The 12,213-nt window shown below is 36.0% G+C and overlaps 1 protein-coding gene across 1 annotated transcript; it reads right to left on the reverse strand.

Moving 5' to 3' along the window:
• Window positions 1-315: 315 nt before the first annotated feature.
• Window positions 316-11,481, reverse strand: LOC104624737 (sarcolemmal membrane-associated protein-like; the record flags this gene model as incomplete). Its single annotated transcript, XM_010292181.1, has 7 exons — window positions 316-591; window positions 1,632-1,721; window positions 5,247-5,381; window positions 6,817-6,988; window positions 8,261-8,378; window positions 9,699-10,019; window positions 11,469-11,481. Coding segments are annotated over 6 exons (843 nt in total), but the record flags the coding sequence as incomplete, so codon positions are not given.
• Window positions 11,482-12,213: the final 732 nt, after the last annotated feature.

Here is a 12,213-nt window from a genome sequence, read left to right on the forward strand (position 1 = left end):
GTAAAATGGTATAGTAGTTTTAAAAAAAAAAGAAAAAAAAAAATCATACTGAAAGGCACTGAGCACACTGCATCTGTTTTCCAAGTATCTGCAAGGTTACTTGGCTTGGGTGTCCAAATCACAAATATGTTTTTTTCTTTTAAATCTGGCAATCAGATTCTAAAGTAAGTGTCCACAACCCTGGCCATTACAAATAATTTGGTACCAAGAAGCCTACTTTAGGCCACCATTATAGTATTCAGAATCCCAACACACTAATTTAAAACTTGCATGAAATTGTAAGCAAAAATATTGCTCACAGTATGATGAATCACAATTTTATTCCCTCTTTATAGACAGATACATTTTATACATTTTAAAGCAAATGACCCTACTGCTGTTCTCACGCAGAGCTGTGCTGTATTAAGAGGTAAAAAGGAAGAGAATTAATCTGTTTTCCCTCAGTATATGAATGTTGCCAGCTTCTAAAGGGAGGACGGTGTATGGATTCAACAACAGTTCTCATGGAGAAGCTCTGGTTAGGCCTGGGTACAGCACCACGGCTGTTACAGCAACCAAAGCTGCCATCACAGGCATCCAAGGCCATTGTCTCTGTGTGGAGAGAAAAAAAAAATCAATATCATATTTGTTCTAATTCATACTAATCAGTTTACCCCGTGGTTCCTGAAAGTCCTGAGTACCTGTTGATAGGCATCACTAGAATGTCACCCATGAGCCCTACTGCAGGCTAGTCCTGACTTAAGAGCATCACTGTAAACTGTGTTTCTCTGGCAAAGGGAACTCCACAACTCTTCGTGACTGAGGATCATCAGGAGAACTTTTGGCAGTTCTGTATTTCCAGCTTCATTGCTGTATGCACCTCAGAGAAATCTGCTATTAAACATGTGAGGGCTTACGATGTTTAAAACATCACTCGTTCCAAGTAATCGCTAGACACAAGTTTATGCAGTACTGACATCTTTAACTTAGTTTTTGAATGTTTAAATCCAGTTCTATGAACTTAGTTTGTAGCAGATCCTAACAACATCATTTCAAACAGATTGTCGCAACATTTCATGACAACAACAGCATTTTAAGAGGACACACGGAGAGACGTTAGAGAAAATGCAAGCTGAGAGTTCAGAATACAAACCAACCACCTAGTTATCATCCTGTCTTTTTTTTCATCTTCTTCATAGCAATAGTGAGAAAAATTAAAGTGTTTAGAGTCAGAGAGGAATTTCTCAGTCCATAAATAGGAACCAAAGCTATTGTTGATTTTTATTATTTAGAGGCAAACTCTTCATTTTTCATAGTTAATTAAGCAATTAAGTTTTCTTACAGGCCCTAGCATCGCAGCACTGTGCAAAAGGTAGCCCATGTGCTAAAGACAAACTGAGACCAAGTTAGAAGAGGCACATTCAGAACCAGTTAGAAGGAAATTCATTGTTAGAATTAAAGGACCCCCACAGATGTTAAATGATTAGTTGATTGCTCAGCTCGTCAGTATCAAGAGAACGGCATAGTAAATGAAGGGTTTGCTTCAGGTAAATAAATACCTGTGAGCATTTCACCATGCACTATTTTATACAGAAATGGCACACACAGGTGAGAGGGACAAACATACATTGACTGAACAGTAGTGCTTGTACCTTTCGCTACCACAATGGGCCGTAACACCAATACAGGAAAGCCAGGATTAGGCCGATGAATACGGCTGGGACGGGTTGTAATATGGAAGGCTAAAGAAGGGAAGGGATATTAAAAATCACATTGTGCTATAAATCAATTGGGTGAAGATGATTTAGAGAGGGGAAAATAAGTCAGTGAGTTTTAATTGAAACGTATTAAAGACATCTAACACAATACAGCATTACCTAACCTGGTATACAAAGTTAGTACACCGCTCTACTCAAATGAACAGGGATGTTTAAAAATAAAGGGAAGTAAGCAGAAAATGTTCCAAGAAACCTCTTGTCACAACTTGGAATTTAGTCCTTAAAAACAATACAAATCTTAAGCTGATTTGCCTGTATCTTTTGTATAGTCGGTTTGCATTTCTCTTAAGTGATAGGAAATCCCATCTGGATTTCTTAAAGCAGACAGACTCTCATCAGATACTGAATTTTTCAGCTACTTCTTCATTCCTTGCAAGTTAGCCTTTCCCATTTTCCATCACCAGCCTCCAAGAAAAACAATCTTTTTCCGCCATTAGTGAATCAATGACAACTATATCCACAGGCAAACCCAGTAGTTCAGATACTTCTGTGAGATTGTACCATGACTGTACAATCAACACTAAGTTACTATAAAGCAGGGAAGTACAATTCTGTCGGAGATACCACAAAGATCAGCATCTCTGGCAGGGCAGGTCATCAGCCTCGTGACCAAATGCAATTCTGAAAAAAATCCATCAAATGTTGCAGCTGGGCCAAACTACCAGCTAGCAAGACTGCAGGGTTCGTTTAGCTTACGGCCTCACGAGAACTATCTATGCATTTTCTCAGCTACCTTCAGTTGCCTGTAAGCTACTTTACTGCACATTCTGGATGGGCAGCCTCTATCCTTAAAGTGATAAATTAAAAGCAAAAATGGACCTAATTTCTTTTTAAGCTGTCCTTGGAAGACATGTCTTTTCTCTGTATCCTAGCCTATATATTCGTGCACACACACAGACACACAGAGGTTAAATTCAAACCATGCTAAGTATTTTCTTAAGAACTTTTTCGTGCTGAAGCCGCCTTGATTTCATTCAGTCAAATAAATAAATAAATAATAAATGCTTTAAGACTTTATAAAACATCGTGATTCATAAATAAAATTTCATCCTGTTATGAATTTGTAGAAGTCACTTAATCATAGAACCTCCAATACGGTTCGAAACGCAGGAACCTTAGAAGGTATTCTAGTCTCTGCCATTCAATTCAAATTTGTTTTAATCAAGGCAAATATTTAATAGACAAACTATGTGTACTTATTAAAGTCATTTTCATGCAGGATTATTTTTGTGTCATTGGTGCCACAAATCAGAGTGCCACCTTCCCACAGGAAGCATGTTGGTAGAAATAATCACAGCAGTGTTCAAAAAAGTGCCAGAAGTTTAAGTCAACCGAGCAGCTAATGTTCTCAAACCATTCACATAAACAAATCTGTCTTATAAAACGCATCAGGAAATAATCAGTGACTACAAGCATGCAAGTACAGGTAGTACACCACACTGCTAAGCATTTCAGAATACAACATTTTTTTGTTTTTTTAAAGTAAAATTTAAGTATAAAAACTTAATATTTAAACGATATTCCAAGTGGAGTACAGAAGTGTTGTCTTTTCTAACACTTGTTAGTTGGCTGAACAATTCTCTATTCTGGGGTTTTGTGGTTTTGGTTTTGTGTGTGTCTTCTTGGGGGGGAGGGTTTTGTTTGTTTGTTTGTTGTTTGGTTGTTTTTAAGTTATACACATTCATGGCTGTGGCATCCTAGCAAAGAAACAGATAATAAATATCCACCACATTAAATGAAATTGCCTCAAAATGATTAAGTTTTCCCCCTCATGAACTTATCAGCATATAACAAATCTCCTTATTTTCAAGGAGCATTTAACTAGATGCTGCATCAAAAATGTGCATCTTGTATTAGAATATGAAGATACGCAAACTCAGATACAGATGGGCCACAAAAAGGAACAAACCCTGCAGTGGGAAGTCACTTTCTGTGGGACACTGTCCTCGGAAATGAAGTAGCAGATAATGATTCCAGCATAAGGGGACAATGGTACTCGAAAAATTTGACCTTGGAACTCAGCCCCGTATCCATGATGCTTCAAATAAACCACAAGATATGTTTTACGTTACTGCTTGTGACTAACTTGCTTTCCTGAACAGCAAGCTTGTCCTGCAAGTCCTTATATGCTCTTCATCATACCCTGATCTCCAGGTTTCAACTGTCATAACTAATGCCTCCTCTGGAAGCAGACTTTGGCAACTGCTATGGTTCCTGATTTCATTTAAACATCAAATTCTTCCTAAAATTTCCCTTACCTTGCAAGCTCTTCCAATTTCATCAGGTGCTTCAATTCCCTTCACAGTATTTCTTCCATCTACTATCCCCCTTTTTCCACTGATCATTTTAATCCTGAGGTTAATGTTTTTAACAGACCAGAAAGATTTCACATGCAGAATTATTTACTCACTGTGACCTTTTCTATTAAAATGGGGATTTTTTTTTGGTGGTTTGTTTTTGACTTCTACCTACTTTAGTAACTCAATATTATCTAAGCATTGCAGAAGAATTCTAAGCAGGAAGCAGGTTCCACAAGAATTATAACATCATATTCCTGAAAATATGGCTGAAAAAAGTGAGAAGGGCTTTGAATCCTTTACATCTTTGAGAGCTCTGCTATGTTAGCGGTTTACATTCAGTAACTGGTTATGGCAAGAATATTCATACAAACTTTGGGCATCTAGTAGCCATCTGATTTTAGAGGACTGGATCTTTAAAACTTCCAGGGAAACAGTTTTCTAAAAGGCTATCACAGAATATGCATTATCTCCCTGTTTTTTACTGTCCACTACAGGACTTGTTCACCTGCACTGATCATAGACGCCATCCCAGGGTAATAAGGGTCTAAAATAAGGTAATGACCACCTTGTAATGTGTCTGCCACAGCCTTAACGGAGAATTTCAGAAGTCTCAGTATAAAAAGAGTTGTCCCTAGCTGTAAACTCAATGCTAATGATACAAACTTTCAAATTAATTGCAACAGAAAAGAATATTTTAATTAGCGAATAGAAAGGACAGTTCAACTGCACTGTTTAAAGCATGAGCTGATCAGGGATAACCACTGTTAAGGAGCATAAGCAAGAGTAAGGAGGGAACATCCATTGTAATAAAAACTAATAAAATAATAGCATCTTGAAAAAGATTGCTTAATTCATTTGGATACAGGTTTCTCAGCTTTTACCCATGTATCATTCTCAAATTAAAAAGTTTTACTTAGTTCTGGTTCACTAGTATTTAATCCAGATGTTTTCAAGAGAGCAGGTATCTAAGGCCTTATTTAAAACTGTCCCACAAATGTAAATTTAACTTGCGTGTGTAATTGTAACAGTGTAAAGACCTGCAAATTTGCACAGGTAGTACCAGAATGGAATTTTGCATTTTTTTTTTTTTTAAGTCCATCCTATTGTATTTGACACTTACATATTCCCTCAATCAACAGAACTGCCAGTGTTGTAACCCAGCATCCCCACATATTCTGTACAGACTTACGTTGTTTCCTTTTTCTTGTAGCAGCTTCAGGTTTTCTTTACATTGTTTGAGCTCTTCTGTGAGTGACTGGTTTTCTTGTTCGGCCATCTCATACTTTGCTTTCAGCTCTGAGAGCACAGTCTGTGTTCTTTCAAACTAAAGACAAAAAGAAAACAGTCTGTGGACCCCTGAACACCCAACACATGCTTACACTTGCTTAGTGCACAGCTTCATTTCCTGTCACATGCCTAGAGTAACTCGCCTTGGACCAGTACACTCTCTTTTCATAAAAGCAGGGTAGAAAAGTCTTGGTTTAGATTTTCTTTTTTCGTAAATGAAGATTGTTGTCCCTGACTTTGAAGGGCTAGGATTACTAAAAACCAGGAAATAGGAAGTAAATGCAGGCCATCTCTATACCAAACAATTACTCATTATCATATTGGAAAGGACTGTTAAAACTACGAGGACAAAAGAAGAAACAGGGGAACAAGGAGTCCTTTACATTTAAATGCTGGTCTTACATCTAGGCTGTACCTTAAATACCTACACCAAATAGGTGCAAAAATCAACATTCTGTATGAAGTAAACCGAACCCTCTTCCCATGCAGAAAACTCAAACAGAAGAGTAAGAAAGGCATTGAAAAATATTATGCCTTATTACTATCATACCATAGTCCTCAGTGTGGGTCAAGTACGAATGACACTGGGAGAATGTGTCTCATGTTCCTGCAGTATGGGCAGCTTCTACTTTTTCAAATTCACATTCAATTTATTTCTATAGATTGCAAGCTTTCTAGTAGTCCTCGTGACAGGGATTAGTAAGGACAGAACTGATGACTTTCAGTACTGGCATTTGACACAAGTTTACAAGATTAGGCATCTTTACAAATACATCTGATGACAAAAACACAAACTAACAAGACTGGGTTTTTCAAATTATGAAAATGGTAAGCAATGTGACACGGAAGAATTAATGACAAAGCAAAGGACAGGACTGCAAAGGAAACTAAAAGCAGTGACTGGGCAAAAGACTCAAATGTATGTTCTTCTTCTAGACATAATCTTTAGAGGCTATGCAGATGAAATATATGCTTAAAACGCCAGCTTTTCCTTATGTACCTGCCAATCATCTTCAGCAGCTTAGTGATCCAGTAAGATGAAAGGAGTCCTTTGTAAAGAATGTGTAGTGCCATTGTCAAATAGAAAGAGTTTAAATCTAACTAGGAAGATCATACTGACTAAAAAGATTTAATTTTGACTCATAACAGCTAATGAAACTCTGTAACACGATGTTCAGAAAGACTCTGATTAAGGGTTTACCTCTCTGAACAGCTTACAAGTAAATTCACTAAGGTAATACACAAGAGTAAACTTTAGGAAGTTCCCAAAACACACACACAAGTCATTTCATCTGAAATCTTCCTTTTTAGATTTAACCCTCAGTTTACTTATTGTTAGCTACCATAAAAGCACTTGCAATAGAAGTGTGAAAAGTGTTTGTTACTAGAAATCTTATACTTTTCCTTTTCTTTTAGCTTAGAAGTCATCAGGCATTATATTCTCTCAAAACAGAAATAATGTTTTGTATTACCTCTTTCTGAACATCTTTTGCTTGACTCTCAGCTTCACTGAGTTGGCTTTTTAGACTAGCTGCATCCCGTTGATGTTCTTCTCTCAAAGATCCCATCTGATTTTCAAGTTCCTTTCGAGACATTTCAAGAACACTTATATCGCTGGTTAGCGCTAAACTCTGTTTCTGAGAGCTGAAAAACAAAATCCAATTGATCCCCATGTGTTTTAAATTTAAACAAACAAGATTTTTTTAAAGCATTTTTCATCCTCCAAAGCTTCACACATTATTTTTATTTAATACAGAAATATCAGCTTAAAGCAATTGCAGAAGTGCAGATCATCATTGTCTCCCTATACAAAGTACTGACACAAAAGGCTGGCCATAGTCTTGCTTGTAAATATGTGTGCACAGCTTAATGCGTATAATTAATTATAATCTATAACTTAAATAATTTATCACCCATAATTTGTAGTTTCTTATTTTACTTATTATTCACTAAGTATTTATTACATACTCCAAAGTATTTTGAAACAAATATGTAATGACAAGACTGTTCAAGGTTCTTAGAAGTGTTTCATTTTATTTGCTCACATGCTTCTTTGCTTACTCCAGTTGCACAAGCTAATAGCTAGTGTATTCTTCAAGTGTTTAGTACAATTGTGTAACAGTCATAGAAAGCTCTAAATTAAGCCATTACAAACTTTAGTGTAATAACCAAGTAGTGTTAATTGGTGACTGTGCAAGACAAAGAAAAATAAGACAGAGATCTTGCATATCTCCATTATGAAAATCCTGTATTTGCTCATCGCTGTCCCCTATTTATGTAGTGAATTAAATTCCAGTATCTGAAACCGAAAAACTATGTAATAACAGCAGATGAAGGGTTAACAGGGGAAGTTACTTCCAGGCAGAAGATTTAGATAGCCTTCAGTGATGCCACATGTTCGAATCACAAAAGAAATACAGTAAAACACAAACACCTCTGCACTCTAAAAATCCCTCCCAAAAGATATTATGGAGCTTGTGATAAAGAGACTTGTATTTTTCTGTTACCCAAAACATGATACAGAATACTGTTTCTGCCCATCATTACTATTTATAATGTGACAGTGTTGTGTCTCATGGAAGCCTATCTGAGAACCATTTTCCAAGCCTGAATGCTGAGAAAATGTTAGGTTAGGAAATCTATGTGGCTTACTATCTTTTAAGTAGTAGGATAACTGTTAAGTCTAAATACTTCTACAATACTTGCTTCCAAGTCCTTATTAAAAGCAGCAAAACAAGTCAGGTTACCTTATGATGGTGCAACATGACTGATAAGTAATACAGAAGCATTTGCAAAATAGAAAAAAATAGCTTGGTATAACAATTTGGCATGAAAATGTGTTCTTCCCAATACTATGATATAAATAAAATTTCAATACATTTACTGAAACACCAGACTAGTCCATTGTGCCCTTACCTCGTAAGCTCCTTCTCTTGTCGCTGAAGTTCAGATGCAAGCAAAGTATTTTCCTTCCTTAGTGTAACACATTCAGCTTCCAGAGCACTCCACTCTGCCTTCAACTTTTCAAGTTCACCTGCAATAAATTAAATTGAATTGAATTGAGTAAAATTATTTTCATGACTGCTTCAAGTATCACCAACTAATAAATGGAGGAAAAGCTGATATCAGTCGTAAATCTCAAATATACTTGATAATAATCATGTCACATGAATTCTCTCACAAGCATCTATAAAACATTCTAGTATCTTCTACTGTTATGAGGTTTGTGAGCCATTAAACAAGCTAGTGCTTTTTTTGTGAGCTTTTTCTAAGGCACACAGGACTAGGAAGCAGTCTGTTTATGGGTCTACTCTAGTATTTTAGAAACGGTGACAGAAAAGTATATTTGAAGAAAATAATTTCCCAGACTTGAAAACACTAAACAACTAGAATCACTAGATACCATGCCTCTGCTACAAGGAACAGAATGTTTAAAGCAACAACTAAAGGGTAAAAATGAGACCTTTGAAATAAACCAGTCCCTGGTAAAATAGGTGAAAATCAATGTAACACACTTCTTAGTCATACAATGACAGAGACTGGAGTTTGAATGGGAAAAAGGATTCTCTGACAACTTCAAAGATTAACTGATTCAGAATTTAAAGCATATTTTACAAATGCCAGTTTCTCTGTGGCATGTACACAAGTTTCAACATGAGCTTTTGAACTCTATTAGCAGATTCTCCCAAGACCTGAAGCTATAGGCTTGGAGTAGTGGCTCTCAACCAGTCCTCATGAGATGTGGGTGCATTACAGGTTGTGAAACACAAATTAATGAGTCTAAAAGAAGCCCTGTTCTGGCTCAGCACAACATATTTGTATATGTCTACATCATGCATCCAGAATAAAGCTTTAATTTTAAATTTATTTTAACATTTTTATGTTAAAAACGAGATAGTATCAACAGTTTTATTAAGCCATAAAATACAGTTATTTGTCTCGAGTGAAGATTTGCTAGAAAAATTAAAAGGTCAGAAGCTACCCATTTACAGGCTTAAATTACACAGAAGTTACACAAGCCCTTTTGGAAATCTGTGGCAGTATCAATCCATCAAACAGTACAAGTTTTCCATCTTTAAGTGGAATGATACTTGGTCTACTTTTGATATCAAAGGATACCTAAGCTAATTTAGACATAATTGACAATTACTATTTAATGAAGTATACAAAATGGCTTTGTAAAACTACAAGCCTTGATACATACACATATAATACACACATATGTGTATATATATAGATGTAGTAAATGACTACAAAGAGGCAGACAAATAGTGACTTGAGTAACTGCCATTCATCAGATTGAGAAGGATGCTACTGTTAGCACTGCTTTTAAAAAAACCTTTTAAACAAGTACCTTTTAAGCGAGTAGCCTCTTCCTTCTGCTGGTCCTCACACTGCTGACACCTGAGCTGAAAACTGGCTTGCAGACTGACAATTTCTTTTTCATAATCTGAGGCATCTTTCCGCCACCGTTCAAGTTCCACTCGCACTGTTTGCAGCTCATCTTGCAGTGCGGAAATATCCGTATCTCGTTCTGATGCTGCCTTTTCTGCTACTTGTTGAAGTGACAGAATCTCATTTTGAGCACTGACTAGTTCATTTCGAGTGCTTGAAATTTCATTCTCTTTTTCCTCCCGAAGATTCTCAATATCTTCTTGTAATCTTCGCAACTGAGCTGGAAAGCATACATTAATGTTAGTATTTTTTAAAACTGTATTTAGAGAAAAATGTAAAAAAAAAGTAACGCCCTTTCCCAACTTGTTGATGTGTAATAGGATTAAAGAATCCTAATGCAATTGAAAAAGGTGTTGAGATTGTGAAATGATTTACCCTTAAAGAGACATGTTTGTGCGGTCATGTATTAGAGAGCCAAAAGAAACAAGAATTATGGTTGGACAAAGCTTTCTTAGAGTTGTGTTATGAGTGTGATACTAAAGCAACTCCAAAATCTGAAACCAAGATTTAGATCCAACTTCATTGTAAGCAAAACAAGTATTATAGAACAAGGACACTGTGGGGTTCAGGGACAAGAGGAAAAGCAAGAAAGCTTCTGTCACAAGCCAAACAGTTGCAAAGCTACACTGGAAACGTTTGCCTGTTCAGCAGTTAACTTGTGATGTCGATAAATATTTGAGGCACAGATTTCTCCTCCAGTCTCAACACGTAGTAAGGAAAATAAAAATTACTTCTTTGCAAAAAGCATTTTTCAAAGCACAAGATTAATTTTGAAAGGGACAGCTGCACCAAATATACTGAAATATAAGTCCTCCTTTAGCATTTACAGTTTACTGTAAATGTGCAGCAGTCACATGCATACTAGATTTTACATTTCTGCATGAAGCAAACCTTATAAATTATTCTCATTCAAAACTGTTTCATTACTAAACACATCTCATCTCTGAGCACAACTACTTTTCATAAGCACGCATGCAAACAGAATCCACTTTTAAAAAAAAGTACAGCACAGAGGAAAGGGAAGTATGAAAGAAAAAAGGACAAAATTATAGTTAAAACCTTGACTGATGGAAGCAAAGTGTTAATTTGCTCGGTGGTGTTTTGTGTTTTAAAGAACACATATCACAGTTCACATGTATTTCACAGATTTTTAACATGGGTAAAAACAATTACTACATTAATGAAGAATTGCTCTGAGAAGAAAAGTGCAAAGTTCTTAACATCTTGAAAACCTAATATAAGATAGTGTAGAGGGTCAGAATTACACTTTTAAATTTACATGTTTCAGAAGCAAAGGGCAAAAAAGGACAGTGGAAAGCATGGGAAGATAACCGAGGCTGAGTAACCTTCACAGGTCTCTTGTATTTGTTTTTATTCTCTCGATTCATTACAGGAGATGACATGGAGAGTGTGAGCAAGTTGTGCCATGAACTGATAGAGCATAAAAAACTACTCAAGAGACTTGCACTTTCATGACAGCTATACTTGATGGTTTTTAGTAGCTGCATATACATAATACAGGTAGAATTCATATAAAGGTACCACCTAGAAACTTTGCTGTTAGTTGATGCACAGTGAAGAAGAAAAATGCAACTTTTTTCCCCCTTCTCTAAACAGGCCCCAGCAACATATTTAGCTCATTAGATAAACTGAAGAGCCTATGAATTACCGAATTCCACACTCTGGAGGAAAAAGACAGTATGCGGAAAAAACCATGATAGTTATTATATATTGTAATACGTAAGAGCTATTACAGACAACAGTAAGTTAGATTTCACAGCACTTCCGTGTAAGATGAAGCAGTTTATCTGGTCCATAACAAAGACATTTGCAGCATGATGGATGTTTTTAAATACACATGTGCAACATGAGGCTTACTATCACCATATTTGTTTGGAAATAGCTTCTACAGGCTTATACTAACAGAATGGCAAAGTAGTAGATGAGAACAACCTGACAGTAATACAAAACATTACACATTAAAAACTGCCTTTCCACGTATCCTTACATTAGGAGCCCTGAGCCTACCAAACCAATAATGGTAGGAAACCACGTTTCTAAAACGCCAAGGATTACAACTTGCTAACACAGCAGGAGCAAAGAATTGATTTTTTTCCAAACCATATCTTCCTGATATTTTCTTTATCAAGACAAGCTAAATTCCTGCTTCTTAGTAATGGCAATATTTCAAAGAAATCTGTTTTTTTCCTTCTGTCTGCATTATTGATGAACAACTCTCCCTTTAACTATTCAAGTGTGAAAACAAGCATGGGATAATTGAAAATCCAAACACATACAAGTGTTTCTAAGGTTTGGTGGAGTTGTAGAAATAACTGGCACAGAAAAATTACTGAATAGAATATATATTATATTCTATATATTCTTATATTAATATATATAAAAATAAAGAATAT

This window comes from Phaethon lepturus, unplaced genomic scaffold (assembly GCF_000687285.1).
Source record: "Phaethon lepturus isolate BGI_N335 unplaced genomic scaffold, ASM68728v1 scaffold10578, whole genome shotgun sequence".
In the NCBI taxonomy this organism is placed as follows: domain Eukaryota; kingdom Metazoa; phylum Chordata; class Aves; order Phaethontiformes; family Phaethontidae; genus Phaethon; species Phaethon lepturus.